This window comes from Rhinoderma darwinii, chromosome 3 (assembly GCF_050947455.1).
Source record: "Rhinoderma darwinii isolate aRhiDar2 chromosome 3, aRhiDar2.hap1, whole genome shotgun sequence".
Taxonomy (NCBI): Eukaryota; Metazoa; Chordata; class Amphibia; order Anura; family Rhinodermatidae; genus Rhinoderma; species Rhinoderma darwinii.
Genome location: NC_134689.1, coordinates 58,176,040 through 58,201,581, shown reverse-complemented (window position 1 = coordinate 58,201,581; position 25,542 = coordinate 58,176,040). Strand labels below are relative to the sequence as shown.

General features: G+C 44.0%; 1 protein-coding gene across 1 annotated transcript in view; it reads right to left on the bottom strand.

The window, feature by feature from the left end:
- SLC23A1 (solute carrier family 23 member 1) overlaps nucleotides 1-25,542 on the bottom strand; it is a 514,793-nt gene that overhangs the window by 238,957 nt on the left and 250,294 nt on the right. The window contains exon 6 of the mRNA XM_075859964.1: nucleotides 19,678-19,745. Within this exon, the coding sequence (XP_075716079.1) occupies nucleotides 19,678-19,745 (68 nt within the window). The remainder of the gene's footprint in view (nucleotides 1-19,677; nucleotides 19,746-25,542) is intronic.

Below are 25,542 nucleotides of genomic sequence, written 5' to 3'. Positions count from 1 at the left end.
CTAATGGACTGAAACACAGGCCTCAGAAGCAAAGGAGCACCTAGAGGATTCTGTGACCATTTCAGGTTTGAAGAGGTCTTGTGGTACCTAAACAGTCGAAACTCCCCAAAAGTGACCCCATTTTGGAAACTACACCCCTCAAGGCATTTTTCTAGGTGTATAGTTAGCATTTTGACTCCACAGGTTTTTTGGAGAATTTAGTGGAATTAGTCTGTGAAAATGAAAATCACCTTTTTTTTCTTTGGAAACATAGAATTTTTTCATTTTTGCAAGGAATAAAGGAAAAAAAGCACCCCAACATTTGTAAAGCAATTTCTCCCGATTACGGCAATACCCCATATGTGGTCATAAACTGATGTTTGGACCCACAGCAGGGCTCAGGACGGAAGGAGCGCCTTTTGGATTTTAGAGCGCAGATTTTGCTGGATTGGTTTTCAGTGCCATGTCGGGTTTGCAACGCCCCGGAGGAACCAAAACAATGAAAACCCCCCAAAAGTGACCCTATTTTGGAAACTACACCCCTCAAGGAATTTTTCTAGGGGTATAGTGAGCATTTTGACCCAACAGGATCTTTTTTAGAACTAAGGTGACCAAAAAACAGCGATTTTGGCGCTTTAAATTCTTTATTTCTTACAGCGTTCACCGTGCGCAATAAATTACGTTTTACTTTATTCTGCCGGTCGGTACGATTATGGCGATACCATATGTGTATAGTTTTTTTAAGTTTTGCAGTGTTTGCACAATAAAATTAAGTTTCTATAAAATAATTTATTTTCTGAGACACGCTATTCTGAGCCGTAACTTTTTTATTTTTTCGTCAAAAAAGCTGTGGGAGGTCTTGTTTTTTGCGGGACGGGTTGTAGATTTTATTGGTACTATTTTGGGATAAATGCGACTTTTTGATCACTTTTTAGTCTATAGCTTGAGAGGGGTGGTGACCAAAAAGTAGCAATGCTGACATAGTTCTCCGTTTATTTTGTTTGCGACGTTCACCGCGTAGAAACAATAACATTATAGTTTCATAGTTTGAGTCGTTACAGACACGGCGATACCAAATATGTGTACTTATTTTAACGTTTTTATTTTTTCCCTATAATAAATGACTTATTATAGGAAAACAAAAAGTTTTATTTTTACACTTTTATAAAACATTTTTATTAACATTTTTTTTACTTTTTACACTTTATTTCTTTGTTTAATAACTTTTTTTTTAACTTTTTACACTTTCTTTTTTTTACCTGCAGCTCTGATCGCTGCTAGAATACATTACACTACCTAGGTAGTGTAATGTATTCCAACTGTCAGTGTGACGTCACAGTCACTCTGACAGTAAGTCTACGAGGGCCAGCCAGAGGCTGGTCCTCATAGGCTTCCATACATGGCAGACCCGGAGGCCGTTGCCTGGCCTCCGGATGCCATCACAAGCATCAGCAGCCCCCACAATTGTGCTACAAACCCCCTAAATGTGGTGATCGCAATCGAGCACCACATTTATCGGTTTAATTGCCAAAATCAGCGGCGATGAGCCGTTGATCGGCAACATTGGGGTGTCAGCTGTCTCCCAGTTCCAGATGCACACCTTGTCGCCGACAGTGTGCATCGGGAACGACACTGTGACTTCCTGTCACTCTGACAGGAAGCCTATCAGGACCAGCCGAATGGCAGACACGGAAGCCATACTATTGGCAAACCCCACGATTTCGGACCGGGGGTCTGCCGATATGCTAGAAACCCCTAAAATTTGGCGATTGCAACCGATCGCCGAATTTAAGGGGTTAATTTGCCAAAATCAGCGGCAAACGACTGCTGGCTGGCAAGAGTGGGGTGCCAGCTGTCGGCAACAGCTGACCGCCTGGTTCCCGGTGCACACTGTTGCCGACAGTGTGCACCGGAAACAACTCAATAACTGTACGTCCTTGTGCGGGAAGTAACCTTGTGCAACGACGTACAGTTATTTACGGGTTAAACTGCACTAGTACTAAATAAGGGAATTGACCCTATTCGTGCTGATGTAAATGCTATATCTAAAAATCACTATTCTGAAACTAGAAATGTGTACAATGTGTCACTGGTGCATGCCCAGCAGCCAAGTCTCTCCACCGGGCTGTAAATCAAAGCCCAGCAGTGGAGAGGCCCCACTTGGTAGTGGTGGGATGCAAGGCATACAGCAATTCAAAGAACCTCGCGACAGATACCCTCTGCTCTCACGCAGCAAGAGAGCGGCCAACGTACACCAAAATGACAGCAGAAAAAGCAGGGTGGCGAATACTATCCTAGATGCCGTCAGCCTTGCTCCACGAGACCGGGGTGAGCGGTGATCGTGGGGAACGGTGAGTGCATACACAAGTGAGTTTAAATAACTCACATACGCTGTAAGATAGAATAGCCGTTATTATCATAAACACTGTACATGTTACCTGTGGACGAGAGGGAGAATTTTTGCGCTTGAGGAACCTCGCAACAATTGTCAGATTAGCTCTCCGCTCACACAATGGTGAAAGAGTGGCCAGTGATTATAGAAGTGATAGCAGAAAAGGTGTTGAGTATTGTTCTGGATGCCGTCAACCTTACTCCACGAAACCGGGGTGAGCGGTGATCGTGGAGAACAGTGAGTGCATGTACCAGTGAGTTTAAATTACTCACATACGAGGCTGTAAGATAGAGCTGTGGACGATAGGGATAACCAGACTCTAGGAAGTAAACATTGGACAGTTTAAAATGTTACCCAACACCCAGGGTAACATGTATGGCGTTCATCACACACACGGTTACTCTATCTTACAGCCTCATATGAAAATCCCAGGAAAAGTACATCATTTAGAAAAATAAAAGTAATTACAAAAATTTTAACCTTTACATGGTTGAGCAAAATAAATAGATTTATAAAGATGGGAATAACCCTTTAAGCCTTTGCTTGAGTATTTGTTTGCTCTGCTCCTGCTGCCTTGCACTTGCTCCTGTTTAGAATTGCTGACTACCTGCTTATGTTCCGACCCGGCTTCATCTGACTACCTGCTTGTGTACCGACCTGGCTTCATCTGACTACTAGTTTGTGTACCGACCCAGCTTCATTTGACTACCTGCTTGTGTACCAAACCAGCTTCATCTGACTACCTGACTACCTGCTTGTGTGCAACCCCTGCTGCATCTGTATAGTTGCTCTCAGCACTCTGAGTCTGTTTGAAATCAGCCAAAAGGACCCAGCTTAATACACCAGTAACGTGACAGAGTGTTTGGACATCCACTTTACAAGTGTGATTTTATTGTGCATAAATATAAAATTATGTATCTGGTAGTAAAGTTTTATACAGTGGAAGTCATAAATTTCCAATTCTAGTACACATTCCCTCTCTTAGGTCAGCTAAGCTACATTCACACGACAGGGAAAAATGGCCGTGTAATGACCGTTTTTGTAATGGCCATCACACGGCTATTTTCAGAACAATGTAGTTATAAATGCCAGAAGTCTAGCAAGCAAAATGGGGGAGCTGGAGGCCTTGGTACTGGAAGAAAATATAGATATAGTTGGTGTTGCTGAAACATGGCTGGACTCTTCACATGACTGGGCTGTAAATCTACAGGGTTTTACACTGTTTCGGAAAGACAGTGCAAATAGGTAAGGTGGTGGTGTATGTCTGTATGTGAGAAGTGATATGAAGGCGAGTGTGAAAGAGACAATAGTGGGTGAAGATTGGGAGGAGATTGAAACCTTGTGGGTGGAACTAGAAAGGGAAGTAATCATGGAAAAAACTTTTGGTGTAATCTATAGACCCCGCAATATAACTGAGGAGATGGAATGTCAGCTATGTAAACAGATGGAGCGGGCTGCACAGGCGGGTAATGTAGTAATAATGGGAGATTTTAATTTCCGGGATATTAATTGGTGTCATGGTTCGGCTTCAACTGCAAAGGGGAGACATTTCCTCAACCTGTTGCAGGAAATTTTTTTGGGCCAATTTGTGGAAGACCCGACTAGAGGTGAAGCTCTGTTGGATCTGGTCATTTCTAATAATGCAGATCTTGTTGGGAATGTCAATGTTCGTGAAAACCTTGGTAATAGTGATCACAATATAGTTACATTTTACCTATACTGTAAAAAACAAACACAGGCTGGGAGGGCAAAAACATTTAATTTTAAGAAAGCCAATTTCCCCAGGATGAGGGCTGCAATTCAGGATATAGACTGGGAAGAACTAATGTTAAATAATGGGACAAATGATAAATGGGAGATTTTCAAATCTACTTTGGGTAATTATAGTGCAAAATTTATTCCTATAGGTAACAAGTATAAACGACTAAAATTAAATCCCACATGGCTTACACCTTCTGTGAAAGGGCAATACATGACAAAAAAAGGGCATTTAAAAAATACAAATCTGAGGGTACATCTGTAGCCTTTGTAAAATATAAAGAGCTTAATAAAATCTGTAAAAATGTAATAAAATTAGCAAAAATACAAAATGAAAGGCAGGTGGCCAAGGATAGTAAAACAAATCCCCAAAAATTCTTCAAGTATATAAATGCAAAAAAGCCAAGGTCTGAACATGTAGGACCCCTAGATAGTTGTAATGGGGAGTTGGTCACAGGGGATCAAGAGACGGCAGAGTTACTAAATGGGTCTTTAGCTCTGTATATACAACAGAAGAAAGAGCAGCTGATGTAGCCGGTGCCAGTGCTGTTAATATATCAGTTGATATACTGAATTGGATGAATGTAGATAAGGTCCAAGCTAAATTAAATAAAATAAATGTGCACAGGGCAACGGGACCAGATGGGATACACCCTAGAATTCTCAAAGAGCTTAGTTCAGTTATTTCTGTCCCCTTTTACATAATATTCAGAGATTCTCTAGTGACTGGTATAGTGCCAAGGGACTGGCGCAGGGCAAATGTGGTGCCTATTTTCAAAAAGGGCTCTAGGTCTTTCCCGGGTAATTATAGACCAGTAAGCTTAACATCCATCGTGGGGAAAATGTTTGAGGGGTTATTGAGGGACTATATACAGGATTATGTGACAAAAAATTGTATTATAAGTGACAGCCAGCACGGTTTTACTAAGGACAGAAGTTGTCAAACTAACCTGATCTGTTTTTATGAAGAGGTGAGCAGAAGCCTAGACAGGGGGGCCGCTGTGGATATAGTGTTTTTGGACTTTGCAAAGGCATTTGACACTGTCCCTCACAAATGTCTAATGGGTAAATTAAGGACTAGAGATGAGCGAACCGGGACAACCGAACCCGGTTTTGGTCCGAACATCGGGAAAAGTTCGGTTCGTAGCGAATCCGAACTTCACCGGGTTCGGCCGAACCCGTTTTGACCGAACCCGGCTACATTTTGGAGCCTGCCACATGTTAGATGTAAAATGGAGGATTTCACAATATCACCTGACATCAGGCTACCCCATAATGCCTTGCAAACGGCTCTCCCAGCCAATCGGGAGGCAGCATAGGGGCGGGCTCCAGCCTGCAATAAAAGTCTATGCACGGAGCTCAGCGGCCATTTTACAGACAGGAGCTGTAGGGATAGCATCTCTGTGCCGTTAGCGAAAGCTTTAGGAATCTAAAAGCCAGGAATCCAGCAATCGAAGGGGCTCATCCACTACAGCGGGAGTCTACTCTCAACATCCAAATTGCAATACAAATTCTCCATTTGCCAAGCCAGTGTGTGAATAAGCTTTTATAAGGGGCTCATCCCCGTTGCATGGGTTAACATTCAACTTGCAATCCAGGCAGGCAGCTGTAGTACTACAACGCCCAGCATTCCCTGAGTGCACAGTGGCTGATAGAAATTCTCATTCATTGCCATTTGCCAAGCCAGTGTGTGAATACGCTTTTAGAAGGGGCTCATCCCCGGCCGTTAACATAACAAACAAATAACAATCCAACTTGCAATACAGGCAGCCTTTGTAGTAGTACTACAACGCCCAGCATTCCCTGAGTGCACCGCGGCGTGGCTGATAGAAATTCTCATTCATTGCCATTTGCCAAGCCAGTGTGTGAATACGCTTTTAGAAGGTGCTCATCCCCGGCCGTTAACATAACAAACAAATAACAATCCAACTTGCAATACAGGCAGCCTTTGTAGTAGTACTACAACACCCAGCATTCCCTGAGTGCACCGCGGCGTGGCTGATAGAAATTCTTATTCATTGCCATTTGCCAAGCCAGTGTGTGAATACGCTTTTAGAAGGGGCTCATCCCCGGCCGTTAACATAACAAACAAATAACAATCCAACTTGCAATACAGGCAGCCTTTGTAGTAATACTACAATGCCCAGCATTCCCTGAGTGCACCGCGGCATGGCTGATAGAAATTCTCATTCATTGCCATTTGCCAAGCCAGTGTGTGAATACGCATTTAGAAGGGGCTCATCCCCCGGGTTTTGATTCAACTTGCTGCACTCCGACAGTGAAATATCTGGAAAAAAAAAGGTTGTGAAAGGACGGGGTAGAGGAAAAAACACCCATGCCGTGTCCTCTTCCAGTCCAAATGTTGGATCTGTTGGTGCCAGACCCAGTACCAGCATTTGTGGCACAAGACATGTGCCCAGTTCCACTAGTAGCAGCAGCCATGTGCCTGGAATCGTTGTCCAATAAGAAACAATATATACCCAGTCATCCACTTGTCGTGCGGCTTAATTCACACCTGGCTAAGTTGTTGGTGGTGCAGTCGCTGCTGTACCACCTGGTCGACTCCGCCGGCTTCAAGCAATTGATGGCGTGCGCTCAGCCTAGGTGGCGAATACCTAACCGCCATTACTTCTCCAAAACAGCTGTCCCTGCCTTGCACAAGCACGTGGAGGAAAAGGTGTGCCAGTACTTGCAATTATCCGTGTGCAGCAGGGTACATGCCACCGTCGACACGTGGAGCAGCAACTATGGGCAGGGACAGTACATGTCTTTCACGGCCCACTGGGTCAATATTTTGCAGTCCGATGCACCACCGCAGCAATGCCAGGCATTACCACCTCCACGCTTGTATCTTTCTGGTTCAACTCCGGACACCAGGCACCTACCATCCTCCTACTCCTCCTCCTCCTCCTTGCCCTCCTCAATGGAGGTCTTCCTGTCCCCGACAGGACACAGCGTATCTTCCACTCCTCCTCCCTCCTCTTTTCATAGGTGCAAGGTGAAGCGCCACAACGCTGTCTTACACCTGCTGAGCCTGGGCGAGAAAAGCCACACAGGGCAGGAGCTGCTGCTGTGCATCAAGGAGGAAATCGCACGCTGGCTGTCTCCTCTGAAACTCACACTGGGCAATGTTGTCTCTGATAACGGGAAGAACGTTGTGGCTGCACTGCGTCTAGGTCAACTGACACACGCTCCTTGCATGGCACATGTGATCAATCTGGTCATAACACACTTCTTAAAGTCATATGTTGGTTTGAAGGGTGTGCGAGCCATGTCCAGGAGGGTTTGCGTTCGCTTTAGACGTTCGTATGCATTTAAGCACGCCCTCCTGGACTTGCAGCGTCAAAACAATCTCCCAGAACACAGCCTGATTTGCGACGTTCCAACACGCTGGAATTCCACCCTGCACATGTTGGACCGTCTGTACGAACAGCGGAAAGCCGTGAATGATTTCCTGATGCAGCAGACGGGCAGCGTTTGGAGCCAGTGTAATTTCGAGCTCAGGCACTGGCAGCTGGTTAGAGACGCATGTCGCGTTTTGAGGCCCTTTGAAGAGGCCACACGATTTGTGAGCCGTGACGCTAGCGGAATGAACGATGTTATGCCGCTGATATTCATTATGGAGCAAACGTCATAGCGATGATTCAGCAAAGGATGGAGGAAGGATCACATCTGGCTATGGATGTTGAGGAGGAGGAGGAGGATGAGGATGAGGAAACAGGACCTGAAGAGGAGCTGGATTTGGAGATGGAATCACAGGAAGGGATAGGGGACGAGGCAGCCGCACAACATGACAGTGATGGTGATGACGAGTCTGACGACGACCTTGATGATGGACAACCATGGCAGTATGGGGCAGAGATGGAACCAACCGGGCCCTCTGAAACGCTGGCCAGGATGGCGAGCTGTATGCTTCGTTACTTGCGCGCTGACTGTCGTATTGTTAGCATGAAGCAAAGAGATGAGTACTGGATAGCCACACTTTTAGACCCTCGGTATAAAGCCAGAATGGGGGAGTTTTTTGCGCCTTCCGAGAGGGAGGCAAAATTGGCTTATTATCGAGAGAAGCTATGCAGCCAGCTTGTCACGGCTTTCAAACGGCAAACACCTGCTGCAAGCATGTCTGACCGGGGGGCCACTCTCCGCTCCCCACTGTCTCATCGTTCCACCGCCTCTGGCAGAGCTACCTCTGCAATAGGCGGCAGCAGCGGCAGCAGCCAATTCAGTTTGGAAAATAGGATGACAACATTTTTACATCCAATACCCCGACCTGACACACATCGTAATCACCAAAGGGATGTTCACCATCACCAGGTGCAGCACCTAAACAACCAGGTTCACTCGTACCTGGACTGTGCCCTTTCTCCGTCAGAAATGCTGATCCCAGACCCCATGGACTTCTGGGTCAGCAGATTGGATCATTGGCAAGAACTGGCCCAGTTTGCCATGGGTGTACTGTCTTGTCCACCCTCCAGTGTAGCGTCAGAGAGGGTATTCAGCGCGGCAGGGGGCTTCGTCACCCCTAAGCGAACAAGATTGTCCGCCAACAGCTTGGAAAATCTCACGTTTCTGAAAATGAATCAAGCGTGGATCGATGAGGAATTTAAAACCCCTGTGCCTGATGCCACTGATTAGATCTGACATTGCTGCTGCTGCTGCCGCTGCCCCCTGCTACTGCCGCCTGCTACTACGGGATTCTGTCCTGTCCACTCTTTTTTTAATGTTCCGCTGTTGGTGCTGCTACTACTTCTACCACCAATCCACCCCCAGTGCCGTCTGCTACAAGCAGGCCTGCCCCACCACAGGGCTTTGTCCTGTGACTGTCCAGTCTCTTTTAATGTGCTGCTACTACTACTACCACCCTTGCTGTCTGTTGGCTACCTCTACTACCACCAATACAACTCCACTGCAGTCTCCTACAAGCAGGCCTGAGGCCTGCCCCACCACAGGGCTTTGTCCTGTGACTGTCCAGTCTCTTTTAATGTGCTAATACTACTACTACCACCGTTGCTGTCTGTTGGCTACCTCTACTACCACCAATACACCTCCACTGCCGTCTGTTACAAGCAGGCCTGAGTCTTGCACCACCACAGGGCTTTGTCCTGTGACTGTCCAGTCTCTTTTAATGTGCTGCTACTACTACTACCACCCTTGCTGTCTGTTGGCTACCTCTAATACCACCAATACACCTCCACTGCTGTCTGCTACAAGCAGGCCTGAGGCTTGCACCACCACAGGGCTTTGTCCTGTGACTGTCCAGTCTCTTTTAATGTGCTGCTACTACTACTACCACCCTTGCTGTCTGTTGGCTACCTCTACTACCACCAATACACCTCCACTGCCGTCTGATACAAGCAGGCCTGAGTCTTGCACCACCACAGGGCTTTGTCCTGTGACGGTCCAGTCTCTTTTAATGTGTTGCTACTACTACTACCACCCTTGCTGTCTGTTGGCTACCTCTACTACCACCAATACACCTCCACTGCCGTCTGCTACAAGCAGGCCTGAGGCCTGCCCCACCACGGGGCTTTGTCCTGTCACTGTCCAGTCTCTTTTAATGTGCTGCTACTACTACTACCACCCTTGCTGTCTGTTGGCTACCTCTACTACCACCAATACACCTCCACTGCCGTCTGCTACAAGCAGGCCTGAGGCTTGCCCCACCACAGGGCTTTGTCCTGTGACTGTCCAGTCTCTTTTAATGTGCTGCTACTACTACTACCACCCTTGCTGTCTGTTGGCTACTTCTACTACCACCAATACACCTCCACTGCCGTCTGCTACAAGCAGGTCTGAGGCTTGCACCACCACAGGGCTTTGTCCTGTGACTGTCCATTCTCTTTTAATGTGCTGCTACTACTACTACCACCCTTGCTGTCTGTTGGCTACCTCTACTACCACCAGTACACCTCCACTGCCGTCTGCTACAAACAGGCCTGAGGCTTGCCCCACCACAGGGCTTTGTCCTGTCACTGTCCAGTCTCTTTTAATGTGCTGCTACTACTACTACCACCCTTGCTGTCTGTTGGCTACCTCTACTACCACCAATACACCTCCACTGCCGTCTGCTACAAGCAGGCCTGAGGATTGCCCCACCACAGGGCTTTGTCCTGTGACTGTCCAGTCTCTTTTAATGTGCTGCTACTACTACTACCACCCTTGCTGTCTGTTGGCTACTTCTACTACCACCAATACACCTCCACTGCCGTCTGCTACAAGCAGGTCTGAGGCTTGCACCACCACAGGGCTTTGTCCTGTGACTGTCCATTCTCTTTTAATGTGCTGCTACTACTACTACCACCCTTGCTGTCTGTTGGCTACCTCTACTACCACCAGTACACCTCCACTGCCGTCTGCTACAAACAGGCCTGAGGCTTGCCCCACCACAGGGCTTTGTCCTGTGACTGTCCAGTCTCTTTTAATGTGGTGCTGCTACTACTACTACCACCCTTGCTGTCTGTTGGCTACCTCTACTACCACCAATACAACTCCACTGCCGTCTGCTACAAGCAGGCCTGAGGCTTGCACCACCACAGGGCTTTGTCCTGTGACTATCCAGTGTCTTTTAATGTGCTGCTACTACTACTACCAGCACCCTTGCTGTCCGTTGGCTACCTCTACTACCACCAATACACCTCCACTGCCGTCTGCTACAAGCAGGCCTGCCCCACCACAGGGCTTTGTCCTGTGACTGTCCGTGTCTTTTAATGTGCTGCTACTACTACTACTACCACCACGTTTGCTGTCTGTTGGCTACCTCTAGTACCACCAATACACCTCCACTGCCGTCTGCTACAAGCAGGCCTGCCCCACCACAGGGCTTTGTCTGTGACTGTCCAGTTTGTCAATGTGCTGCTGCTACTACTACTACTAAATTCACTGAAGTGATTTATGAGTAAAACTTATAACTTTTATTTCATAACTCTCTAAAAACAGGGGTACAATCACCACTGTGAAAAGCCCCACCGTGTGTATTTAAAAACGTATTAAACAAACACTCCCAGTTCTGATTCATTTGTGAACCCTCTATGACTGGGTGTACTTCAAAGATACCGATATGGAATCAGCGTTTAAACATTGGTGTAACAGTGGATAAGACCCTAAAACACACGCCTGCAGTTACCGCACCTAAATCTCCTGATGCTAAGGTACACATCAATACCACTGTCCCCTACGCAAAAATTCCTCACTTAACCTGACTCTACGTGTTTCTATACAAATGATCAGGGGTCTGTAGCTTGGTCACTCTGGCCAGGATGCCAGCGATATTTCTTCAACAGCAGATATTCTGCTGTACACCACGGAAGCATGCACGCATAGATGTCAGCGGCATGCTTCACTACGGGACTCTGAGTTACTATAACACATTACTCCTCCCCCTGACCTCGGCGGCGCACTCCGAACCAGCCAATCACACTGACCCACCAGATTCGTGACGCCTGACCATGTGACTCCCGGCTGTCACCTGACATACCCGGAAGCAACATCGACAGCATCGAACCGAACGTGCAGGCGCAGTGGGAGGCTGTAGGCGCATCTCCTTGCTGCACAAGAGCTCATTCTCATTGGGGATAGAGTATAACAATAATAAGTTTGGATAATTATTGCGGATCAGCTCAAAACCGCAACTAGACTGCCATAAATAAAGCACCTTCCCTGTAGATACATATTGTATAAATAAATGAGCGATATAAATGTCAGCCACACTTAAGAAATTTTGAAACACTGCTGAAAAAGAAGAACCATGCCTTTTGACATTGAATGGCATACTGCAAGTAGCTGTACAAGGACCGGGTTAAACGGCCATACACCTACCCAGAAAACCAACATGATATATATTCAATCAGAATGTATATTTAGATAAAACAGGTATAATTTGTTTGCTCGTTTAGACCTTCAGGCTGTACACAATCCAGTCTATAACTCCATTGGGCCTCTTTGCGCAAAATGAGGTTGTCCCAGTCCCCTCCCCGCTTAGGAGGACGTACTAGTTCAATCGCCTGGAATTTTAAACATTCTGCTCTGCCTTGATGTTTAGCATGTACATGTTTGGATATGGGAGTATCTCTCAAATTAATAACATCTCCAACATGTTCTCTAATCCGGCGCCGAAACTGCCGCACCGTTTTGCCCACATAATTCATGGGGCATGGACATGTTATTAGGTAGACCACTACTGCTGTTTTACAGTTCACGAATTCTCGAATATCATACTCCACCTTCGTGGTAACACTTTTGCATTTTTTCCCACTCTGGATGAATTCACAAGCTATAAGTTACGAGACTCATAGGTACTTATGACTCCAAGCAATCTGAGATCATGCAAATTTTAAAAAGGTACTGGCGTATCCTAGGTGCTGATGCGGACTTGGCGGATCAGATTACACAATGGCCTTCAGTAACGTTCCATAGAGGAAAAAACATCAGGGACAGGGTGATGCAGAGTTGTTTTGACCCTATAACACAAAAAGGAACTTGGCTGGATAGGCAGATACCGGGCACACATAGATGTGGCAGTTGTAAAGCTTGTGAATTCATCCAGAGTGGGAAAAAATTCAAAAGTGTTACCACGAAGGTGGAGTATGATATTCGAGAATTCGTGAACTGTAAAACAGCAGGAGTGGTCTACCTAATAACATGTCCATGCCCCATGAATTATGTGGGCAAAACGGTGCGGCAGTTTCGGCGCCGGATTAGAGAACATGTTGGAGATGTTATTAATTTGAGAGATACTCCCATATCCAAACATGTACATGCTAAACATCAAGGCAGAGCAGAATGTTTAAAATTCCAGGCGATTGAACTAGTACGTCCTCCTAAGCGGGGAGGGGACTGGGACAACCTCATTCTGCGCAAAGAGGCCCAATGGATTTATAGACTGGCTTGTGTACAGCCTGAAGGTCTAAACGAGCAAACAAATTATACCTGTTTTATCTAAATATATATTCTGATTGAATATATATCATGTTGGTTTTCTGGGTAGGTGTATGGCTGTTTAACCCGGTCCTTGTACAGCTACTTGCAGTATGCCATTCAATGTCAAAAGGCATGGCTCTTCTTTTTCAGCAGTGTTTCAAAAAATTTTAAGTGTGGCTGACATTTATATCGCTCATTTATTTATACAATATGTATCTACAGGGAAGGTGCTTTATTTATGGCAGTCTAGTTGCGGTTTTGAGCTGATCCGCAATAATTATCCAAACTTATTATTGTTATACTCTATCCCCAATGAGAATGAGCTCTTGTGCAGCAAGGAGATGCGCCTACAGCCTCCCACTGCGCCTGCACGTTCGGTTCGATGCTGTCGATGTTGCTTCCGGGTATGTCAGGTGACAGCCGGGAGTCACATGGTCAGGCGTCACGAATCTGGTGGGTCAGTGTGATTGGCTGGTTCGGAGTGCGCCGCCGAGGTCAGGGGGAGGAGTAATGTGTTATAGTAACTCAGAGTCCCGTAGTGAAGCATGCCGCTGACATCTATGCGTGCATGCTTCCGTGGTGTACAGCAGAATATCTGCTGTTGAAGAAATATCGCTGGCATCCTGGCCAGAGTGACCAAGCTACAGACCCCTGATGATAAGAATAGAAACGCGTAGGGTCAGGTTAAGTGAGGCTTGTCAAAAGCCATTGCTTGTTACTTTTACATCCATATATGGATGAACCCTGGCAGGCATCTGCCAATAAAAAGGGTAAATTTTTGGAGGGCTTGTGAAAAACCATTGCTTGTTGCTTTTACATCCATGTATGGATGAACCCCTGCAGGCATCTGCCAATAAAAAGGGTAAATTTTTGGAGGGCTTGTCAAAAGCCATTGCTTGTTGCTTTTACATTACATCCATGTATGGATGAACTCCGGCAGGCATCTGCCAATAAAAAGGGTACATTTTTGGAGGGCTTGTCAAAAGCCATTGCTTGTTGCTTTTATATTACATCCATGTATGGATGAACCCCGGCAGGCATCTGCCAATAAAAAGGGTACATTTTTGGAGGGCTTGTGAAAAGCCATTGCTTGTTGCTTTTACATCCATGTATGGATGAACCCCGGCAGGCATCTGCCAATAAAAAGGGTAAATTTTTGGAGGGCTTGTCAAAAGCCATTGCTTGTTGCTTTTACATCCATGTATGGATGAACCCCGGCAGGCATCTGCCACCATAAAGGGTACATTTTTTGAGGGCTTGTCAAAAGCCATTGCTTCTTCTTTTACCACCTTATATGTATGAACCCTGGCAGGCATCTGCCGCCAAAAATGGTTCATTTTTTTACTTTTTTTAACAATGCATTAAGCATACAACATGCACAAGTGCAGTGGTTTCTGTTAGTTATCACCGTGTCCCATCCGTTTTCCTATAGCCATACATGTTGGCGTAACTTTGACACTAACTTTGCCTTAAAGACAGCTCAAAAGTACTTGGATACACTCATGGGTGACCTAAGAGTGTTATACAGGGCTTCTAGGGCTTTTAAACAGTGTTATACACAATTTTTAGGGGCTTTCTTGCATTACAGGTTCGGTCAGAACTAGTTCGGTCCGAATCAAACTTTTTCATGAAATTCGGCGAACCAGCCGAACCAAACTTTTCATAAGTTCGCTCATCTCTATTAAGGACTATAGGTTTAGAAAATATAGTTTGTAATTGGATTGTGAATTGGCTCAAGGACCGTATCCAGAGAGTTGTGGTAAATGATTCCTACTCTGAATGGTCCCCAGTTATAAGTGGTGTACCCCAGGGTTCAGTGCTGGGACCACTATTATTCAACTTATTTTTTAATGATATAGAGGATGGGATTAATAGCCCTTTTTCTATTTTTGCAGATGACACCAAGCTATGTAATATAGTTCAGTCTATGGAAGATGTTCATGAATTGCAAGCGGATTTAAACAAACTAAGTGTTTGGGCATCCAGTTGGCAAATGAAGTTTAATGTAGATAAATGTAAAGTTATGCATCTGGGTACCAACAACCTGCATGCATCATATGTCCTAGGGGGAGCTAAACTGGGGGATTCACTTTTTGAGAAGGATCTGGGTGTACTTGTAAATCATAAACTAAATAAATAGTGTCAATCAGATGCTTCAAAGGCCAGCAGGATATTGTTGTGTATTAAAAATGGACTCGCGGGACAGGGATGTAATATTGCCACTTTGCAAAGCATTAGTGAGGCCTCATCTGGAATATGCAATTCAGTTCTGGGCTCCAGTTCATAGAAAGGATGCCCTGGAGTTGGAAAAAATACAAAGAAGAGCAACAAAGCTAATAAGTGGCATGGAGAATCTAAGTTATGAGGAAAGATTAAAAGAATTAAACCTATTTAGCCTTGAAAAAAGACGACTAAGGGGGGACATGATTAATTTATATAAATATATTAATGGCACATACAAAAAATATGGTGAAATCCTGTTCCATGTAAAACCCCCTCAAAAAACAAGGGGGCACTCCCTCCGCCTGGAGAAAAAAAAGTTCAACCTGCAGAGGCGACAAGCCTTCTTTACTGTGAGAACTGTGAATCTATGGAATAGCCTACCTCAGGAGCTGGTCACAGTAGATGGCTTAGGGTTAGATAATTTCCTACAACAAAAAAGTATTAGCTCCTATGTGTAGAAATTTTTCCCTTCCCTTTTCCCGTTCCTTGGTAGAACTTGATGGACATGTGTCTTTTTTCAGCCGTACTAACTATGTAACTATGGCTGTATTCACACGGCTGTTTTTTTAATGGCCCGTGAATACTGGCCGTCAAAAAATAGAAAATGTTCTATTTTTGGCCATTTTCACGGCCAAATGGCCCCAAAGAACTCAATGAATCCGTTTTGAACAGCCATTTTTCAGTAATCAATCCTTGTGACGACCATAGATGGACAGTGATGTCAGGGCTTTCAACTATGGAGTCCCCGGCCACATCATCACAAGCTCTCTGACCGGGGACTCTTGACTTGGGAAAGCCCCTGACGTCACGGTCCATATATGGACAGTAACGTTAGGGGCTGTCATGGGGTTCGTTAGGTTAATACGTGATCAATAGAGCCAGTGAAGACAGGGCAACTCCAACACAATTTATTTTACTCAATGCTAACAGACCAGATCGCCTTCAATGCAGGAACAGCACACATTCCGCAAAATAAGATCACCACAGGAAACTCCTCAGAGTGCTGGCCTCAGCTTCAGCTCTCCTTAAAGTCTACAGCCAGGAGATCTCCATCCTCCCCAGGACAAGCCCTTATATACCCCTCAGTTGGAGGAACATCTTGGCTGTCTTAGTCACCATGATTTATACGTTTGTGTCTGTATGTGAGTTGTGGTCTTTTGTACTATAATGTGTATTGTCCAACTATTCTGTCACAGCCAGGATGAGAACACAGTGGGGGAGATAATTGGATCTGCTTGGTTTGCTGGTCTGAACTTAGCTGAGTGATGGTGGTGCCTCCTGATGATCCCTTGTGGAGACTGGACAATGAGGACACTTTATGTCTTGTGTCTGCACCTCTGACTCATCTTATTGTCCATATGCTGGAGACCTGTGGTACCTGATTACAGAATCATTCCTTTCTGCTAAGGGCCCACAATAAACCACACGTAATGCACCATCACAGGGGCTTTCAGATGCAGGTAATTCTGCTCCTGGAGGAGCCCCTGGCGTCACTTTCTATAAATGGACAATGACGTCAGGGGCTCCTCCTGGAGCGGAATCCCCAGCCAGAGCGTTGCCGACGTCACTGAACATATATGACGTCACTGAACATATATGGAATCATCGGCCAGAGTGTCGGGCCCCGATGGCGCTAACTACAGGGAAGGCGGGAGTAGCGCTATCCACAGGATGGGGTGTGTGGTGCTATCTAATGGGGGAAAGTGTGGCGCTATCTATAGGGGGTGTGGCACTATCTTTCAGGGTGTGTGGCACAATTTACATGGGTACTGTGGCTCTATATTCTATATGGGCACAATCTAAAGGGGATGATCTGGTGCTATCTGCAAGGGCACTTTGTGTGGCACTATCTATATGGGCACTATGGCACTATGTGGGCACTGGCACTATCTATGTGGACACTGGCACTACATATGTGGGCACTATCTACAGTGGGCACTGCAGCATTACCTACAGGGGCATTGCAGCACTATCCACATGGGCACTGTGCTATTTTCAGGTGGTTTAGACAAAAACGACTGACGAATGAAATCCATAAAAAAAATTAACGGTCATGAAAAACAGGTGGCAAACGAATGACAAACGGACATTAAAAACAGACAGACGGGCTGGAAATGGAGGAAAATTTGGAGACACATTAATTCAAAATTTCCATGAAAAACTGACAGTTGATCAGTTTGTAATGGCCATTTGTATCACTGTCATGTGAATATATCCTTAGGCTACATTCACACGAAAGTGAAAAATGGCCGTGTGACAGCTGTTTTATTAACGGCCATCACAGTGCAGTTATGTGTATGTGTATTCATGCGCCCATTTTTTTAATGGCCTGTGAATACTGGCTGTCAAAAAATAGGACATGTCGGACTCACATCTCCCATAGAAGTTAATGGATCCATTTTTATCGGACATTTTTCTTGAATTAATCCTTGTAACGCCTGGTAAAAACTGATTCTGGCCGAGGACTCCCCAGACACAGCATTTTTTTGAGCGCTGAGCCCGGGGAAGCCCTTGACATTACTGTCCATATAAGGACAGTGATGCCAGTGGCTTTCAACAATGGAGTCCCCGGCCAGAGCATCGCAAGTTTTCTGGCCGGGTACTCTTGTCTTGGGAAAGCCCTTGACGTCACTGTCCATATATGGACAGTGATGTCAGGGGCTCCCTTTAACACCTCATGTCGATAGCACTCCCCCCCATAAATGGCACGTCTACCCGACAGATAGTGCCGCTGTAGTTCCCTGTAGGAGTGGAATCCCCGGCCAGAGTCCGTTCTGGCCAGGGATTCCGCTCCTAGACGGAGCCCCTCACGTCTCTGTCCAAATAGACATACATCAGGGGCTACTCCTGCAGCAGAATCCCCAGCCAGAGAGCTCCTGACGCTCTGGCCGAGGATTCCGCTCTTAGAGAGAGCCCATGAGATATCGCTCCTACTCGGAGCTACAGCGGTGCTATCTATAGGGGCAGTGTGGCACTATCTATGTGGGCTCTCGCACTTTGTATGTGGGTACTATGGCACTTTATACGTGTGCACTGTGGCCCTATGAGGGCACTGGCAATTTGTAAGCGGGCACTATGGCACGGTCACTTTATATGTGGGCACTGTGGTACTATGTGGGTACTGTGGCACTATCTACAGTGGGCACTGTCACACTATGAGGGCACTGGCACTATGTGGGCACTACCTACAGTGGGCATTGTGGCGCTATCTACACGGGCACTGAGTTGTTTTCTTGGGGATTGGACAATAAAACCAACAAATTAAATCCTTCAGTTTTTTTAACGGCCATGAAAAACAAATAGCAAATGGATGACAAACGGCCATAAAAAAACAGACAAACGGACAGGAAATGGATGAAAATTTGGAGACACACTGATGCAAAATGGCCATGTTTAATGGCCATTTTTTTTTCACTGTCATGAATGTGACCTTAGTATTACTACTATATTTTAAGAATGTGAAATATCAGACTATACTAGAGATAATTATTTTAACTTTTATTTCTTTCATCACATTCCCAGTGGCTCAGAAGTTTATATACACTTGGTTAGTATCTGGTGGCATTGCCTTTACATTGTATAACTTGGGTCACACGTTATGGGTAGCCTTCCACATGCTTCTCACAATAAATTGCTGGAATTTTGGCCCATTCCTCCTGACAGAACTGGTGTAACTGAGTCAGGTTTGTAGACCTCTTTGCTCACACACACTTTTTCAGTCCTGCCCATACATTATCTCTGGGTTTGAGCTAAGCGCTTTGTTTATGGCCACTCCATTACCTTCACTTTGTTGTCACTAAGACATTTTGCCACAATTTTTGTAAGTATGTTTGAAGTCATTGTCCATTTGGAAGACCCATTTAAGCCGTGTGAACATGCCGTAAGGCCAATTTCACGGGGCAGTATTTTGCTTCAGCATTTGTAAGCCAAATCTAGGAGTGGGATCAAATACCGCAGAGGTGCAAATCTTTTCATGACACTTTTTCTGTCTCTCCTGGTTTTGACTTAGGCCTCATTCACACGACCCTAGATGTGTGCATGGCCCGTGATTACGGCATGGACCATGTAAACTAAGTTCGTGTGCATTGGCCCATAGGATAGCATGCGTTCTATACTATCCACAATTGCGGATAGTATGCGGCTGAAAATGCACGGTTGTGTGCTTGAGGCCTTACAAATACTGTAGCAAAATATTAACCTTTATACTGTTGTGTGAAAGAGGCCTTATAGGGTGTGTTTTTTTTTCTGCCTTATGGATAAATAGGGGGGAAATAGAATTTTAGTATTTAACCCTAAAGCTTCCCTTCATTTATATCCTCTCCCTTTCCCGGGTTAACATTTATGGGCATGTCTTTTTTTTTTTATCCGTACTAACTATGTAACTATGTAAGATAACAATCAATCCTTACCTCTCTTATTCTTGGTTGCCAGATGTGTGATGTATCAATTGGTAGAGTACCATTTCCATAAATTTCAACTAAGAAAAAAGTATTATATCATTATCATCAGTAGCACTAATTGACATATAATAATGCATAAATAATGGATTACTAATGTAACTGATTCACTGTTACGTGCTTATGCAACACAGAAACTTCATTCAGCAGCATAAGAGGTTGTTCACATGTGGCAGATTTTTTGCAGAATTCTTTTGCGACCGTCCCATAGATCTTAATGAGGTTGGTAAAAATCCATGCACATGCTGAAAAAAGAACTCCATTCAGATGTATATAATGGATTTAAAGTCACAGAAATTTTCTGCAACAAATCTGCATACCCTTACTTACAACAGTACAAGAAAAAAAACAAAAAAACGGGCTGGCACATTATGTTCATGTAATGATTTGAAAAAAAAGTTCTGACATTCCAGCATCACTCTCCCTTGTTATAAACTCTTTCGGCTTCTTTGGTACTAAATAGCACAATTAAACAAAGTAACAATGTCCTGTCTAATTCTGATTGCTGTATGGAAAGGGAAAGACAGCAGGCAGACATAATATTGTAAGACAAGGTCCCCCAGTGCATGCAACACTGAGCACAATTACAGATGATTTTGACTGTACTACTGATCTCGAGCATGGTTAGACAACAGTGTTGATGGGGAGATCTACTGTAATAATAACAAGGTAGTCTCATTTTGACCACCCTTTTTGAAGTAAAAACGAATCCAGAGATCACCTAGGATAGCTTAGAAGGGTCAGCAGGAAGAGATAATATTTGCACTCTTCTTGATTGATTTTTATACCTATGCCCTTCAGTGGCCAGGTCATATACAAGGAAACCAGGGAGCTAATGGAGATACTATATTTAACTAAAATAAACATGGCTGTGGTCATAACTGTAAAGGCTCAGATAAGCGTTACTGATAAAAGATTCCGCATTATAAAGAAATAGTGTCCTAGAATTCTTTCCAAAAACAAGGACTAAAACACTTATTTATAGTTATTTCTTTTATTTAGTTAGGCCTCATGCACACATCCGTTGCCTTTTATACGGCTGCAAGACTGTGTGTGGTCTATTTTTTTAACACACCATTGAATAGAATGGGCGAGACTGATCTGCAGAAATAGGACCTGCTCTAACGTTTGCGAATCAGGTACACAGATCCACAAAAAAAAACAACGGAAGTGTGCATGGCCCCATGGAAATGAATGGGTCAGTGTTCTATCTGTTAAAAAAGCGGATAGCACACTGAAGAAACAGCTGATGTGTGCATGAGCCCATAGAGTATATTTTTACAGAAAACACCAGCAGGGAAATGGTGACTGTGAAGAGTGTTTGGGACTATAGCTGCCTTTGTGTAAAAGAGATATTTCCATCTGATAATGTTATGGCTTTTGATATGTGAAGATATTCCATAACATTATAATCGGTGGGAGTCTGAACTCTGGGACCCTAGCCAATTTTATCTGCACAGAGGCGCTCTTGGCCACCCACTAAGCAGTGAATTGCATAATAGCACCATTCAAGCTACCTGCTGTGAAGGGGCTGCACCTCCTCCATTCTAAGGGTTGTGGGTATTCTGGCAGTAAGACCGCCACAATTGGGAAATAATGTCATATCCTAGCCATAAAATGTCATATAGTGGCTTTCCTGCCCAGCTGAATGGCTGCTGAGAGCTTACCGTAGTTCTTGTACCAAAATAAAGTAAATACCCACTGAATACCTTTTCCAAGCCCTACATCCAAGGATAATACCTTTAAGATGCCTAGGAAGAAGAAATTGTCTTTTGTGCCAGAAAACTTTTACTTTTATCAAAGCCCAGAGCTGTTACAAGATAGGGCAAAAACATGCTCCCAGACAAGCTCCCTTATGTCAGAGCAAGTTCACAACCACCAGAATGCCTAGGCCGTGCCACTTCAATGAGTGGATGCAATCCTTAACCCTCCATAGTCGATTAATTGTTAAGCATTCACTACAATACCTAGTGGTATAACTGGAGTCCTATGGAACCCAGGGCAAAGTTTGCACCTTAAAGAGGCTCTGTCACCAGATTTTGCAACCCTTATCTGCTATTGCAGCAGATAGGCGCTGCAATGTAGATTACAGTAACGTTTTTATTTTTTAAAAAACGAGCATTTTTGGCCAAGTTATGACCATTTTTGTATTTATGCAAATGAGGCTTGCAAAAGTCCAAGTGGGTGTGTTTAAAGTAAAAGTCCAAGTGGGCGTGTATTATGTGCGTACATCGGGGCGTTTTTACTACTTTTACTAGCTGGGCGTTCTGACGAGAAGTATCATCCACTTCTCTTCAGAACGCCCAGCTTCTGGCAGTGCAGACACAGCCGTGTTCTCGAGAGATCACGCTGTGTCGTCACTCATAGGTCCTGCATCGTGTCGGACGAGCGAGGACACATCGGCACCAGAGGCTACAGTTGATTCTGCAGCAGCATCGGCGTTTGCAGGTAAGTCGATGTAGCTACTTACCTGCAAACGCTGATGCTGCTGCAGAATCAACTGTAGCCTCTGATGCCGATGTGGCCGACACGATGCAGGACCTGTGAGTGACGACCCAGCGTGATCTCTCGCGAACACGGCTGTGTCTGCACTGCCAGAAGCTGGGCGTTCTGAAGAGAAGTGGATGATACTTCTCGTCAGAACGCCCAGCTAGTAAAAGTAGTAAAAACGCCCCGATGTACGCACATAATACACGCCCACTTAGACTTTTATTTTAAACACGCCCACTTGGACTTTTGCAAGCCTCATTTGCATAAATACAAAAATGGTCATAACTTGGCCAAAAATGCTCGTTTTTTAAAAATAAAAACGTTACTGTAATCTACATTGCAGCGCCTATCTGCTGCAATAGCAGATAGGGGTTGCAAAATCTGGTGACAGAGCCACTTTAACCTCACCACCTGCACCTGCTTATTGCTCAGATGCGTGGGCCCCGGTGGTGTTGTAAGTCTCAAAGACAACATAGGTATAAGACCATTATCTATGTATGATAATATACTGCTAAATGATAGTCATAAAGTTACCACATAATACTTTAATCCACTTTACTAAGAACAAATATCACCATGCTGTTACTAAACAAAACACAGTATACCAAGGCCAAGATTACTAATGACACCAATATTCAATGGACAAATAATACAGCCACACCATGACCACATATTTCCACCAGATAGTAACTAATAGCACCATACTTTTACGGAATATTACCTCCACACCGTTACTTCATATTACCACTACATAGTGACTGAATAATACAAGCATACGGTTACTGATTTATATCACCACACTATGACCACATATTACCACTACATAGTGACTGAATAATAACTTTATACTGTTATTGAATAATACTGCCACACCATTACCACATATTACAACCACATCATGATTAATTAACTCCTTAATGACCGGGCATGTTTGTACCTTAATGACCAAGCCAGATTTGTCAAATCTGGTATGTCTGACTTTATCAGAGAATAACTCTGTGCAAGTTTTGAATATACAAGTAATTCTGACATTGTTTTTTCATCACATGTTATACTTTATTTTAGTGGTAAAAGTAGACTGATACAATTTGCGGAAATTAATTAAAAAATAGAAAAATGGAAGAAATTTTGTAAAAATTACCATTTTCTCCTATTTTTAACAGCAATATGTCACATATGTACACACATACTGTACAATTTTTTTAAATTAAATATATATTTCTATCTCTTTACTCTATTTTGGCAGCACTTTTGAAAAAATAAAATACATTTTCAGCAATTTAGAGGACTTACAAATTGAATAATCATTTTATAAATTTTGAAGTACATTTTGTTTTCCTGCACCAAGCCAGGTTTTCAGAGGCTCATAGGTCTCAGAGTGATGGAAACCCCCACAAATGACCCCATTTAGAAAACTAGACCCCTTAAGGTATTTACCTAGGGGTATAGTAAGTATTTTGACGCCACAGTTGTTTGCTGAATTGAATACATAGAAGGTGGAAAAAATAATAATTTCACTTTTTTTCATAAAAGTATCAGTTTGAAGACCAATTTCTTTGTAAAGCGACCATGAAAATGAAGAAACACACCCCAAAATCTATCACCCTGTTTCTGTTTCTCCTGTTTTCAAAAATACCCACATTGTGGCCCTAATGCGCTGCCTGGACACACGGCAGGGCCCAAAAGGAAGGGAGCAACCGGAGGCTTTCAGGACTCATATTTTGCTTGAAAATGTTTTAGGTCCCACTGTACATTTGGAGAGGCTTTGAGCTGCCAGAACGATAGAAACTGCCCATAAACGACCCCATTTAGAAAACTAGACCCCATAAGGTATTTATTTAGGGGTATAGTAAGTATTTTGACTCCACAGTTTTTTGCTAAATTTAATGCATAACAGGTGAAAAAAAAATTATTTCACTTTTTTCATAAAAGTATCAGTTTGAAGACCGATTTCTTTGTAAAGCGAACATGAGAATGAAGAAACACACCACAAAATCTATCACCCTGTTTCTCCTGTTTTCAAAAATACCCACATTGTGGCCCTAATGCGCTGCCTGGACACACGGCAGGGCCCAAAAGGAAGGGAGCAACCGGAGGCTTTCAGGACTCATATTTTGCTTGAAAATGTTTTAGGCCCCACTGTACATTTGGAGAGGCTTTGAGCTGCCAGAACGATAGAAACTCCCCATAAACTACCCCATTTCGAAAACTAGACCCCATAACGTAATTATTTAGGTGTATAGTAATTATTTTGACCCCACAGTTCTTTGCTAAATTTACTGCATATCAGGTGAAAAAAAAAATAATTTCACTTTTTTCATAAAAGTATTTGTTTGAAGACCGATTTCTTTGTAAAGCGAACATGAAAATGAAGAAACACACCCCAAAATCTATCACCCTCTTTCTCCTGTTTTCAAAAATACCCACATTGTGGCCCTAATGCGTTGTTTGGACACACGGCAGGGCCCCAAAGGAAGGGAGCACCGGGAGGCTTTCAGGGCTATTTTGCTTGAAAATGTTTTAGGCCCCACTGTACATTTGGAGAAGCTTTGAGCTGCCAGAATGATAGAAACTGCCCATAAACTACCCCATTTCGAAAACTAGACCCCTTAAGGTATTTATCTAGGGGTATAGTTAGCATTTTGACCACACAGGTTTTTCGCTAAATATATTGGAATTAGTCTGTAAAAATTAAAATGTACTTTTTTTCTGAAACAACATAGAAATTTTTATTATTTACAAGGAATAACGAAGAAAATGCACCCCAACATTTGTAAAGCAATGTCTCCCGATTACGACAATACCCCATATGTGGTAATAAACTGCTGTTTGGACCAACAGCAGGGCTCAGAAGGGAAGGAGCGCCATTTGGATATTTGATTTTGCTGGAATGGTTTTCGGTGCCATGTCGCATTTGCAATGCACTGGAGGGACCAAAACAGTGGAAACCCCCCAAAAGTGACCCCATTTTGGAAAAAACTTCAAGGAATTTTTCTAGTGGTATAGTGAGCATTTACACCCCACAGGTCTTTTGCAGAGTTTATTAGAATTAGGGCGCGAAAATTAATATCAAAATTTTTTCCACTAAAATGTTGCATTTTCTCATTTTCACAAGGGATAAAGAAGGAAAAAAACAACCATATTTTATAAAGCAATTTCTCCCGAGTACGGAAATACCCCACATGGAGTCATACGTTTTTTCATTAGAAATGAATTAACCCTTTCAGGACTGATCCATTTTTTGCTTTCATATTTTAGATTTTCACTCCCCGCTTTCCAAGAGCCATAACTTTTTTATTTTTCCATCAATAGAGCGGTGAGGGCTTA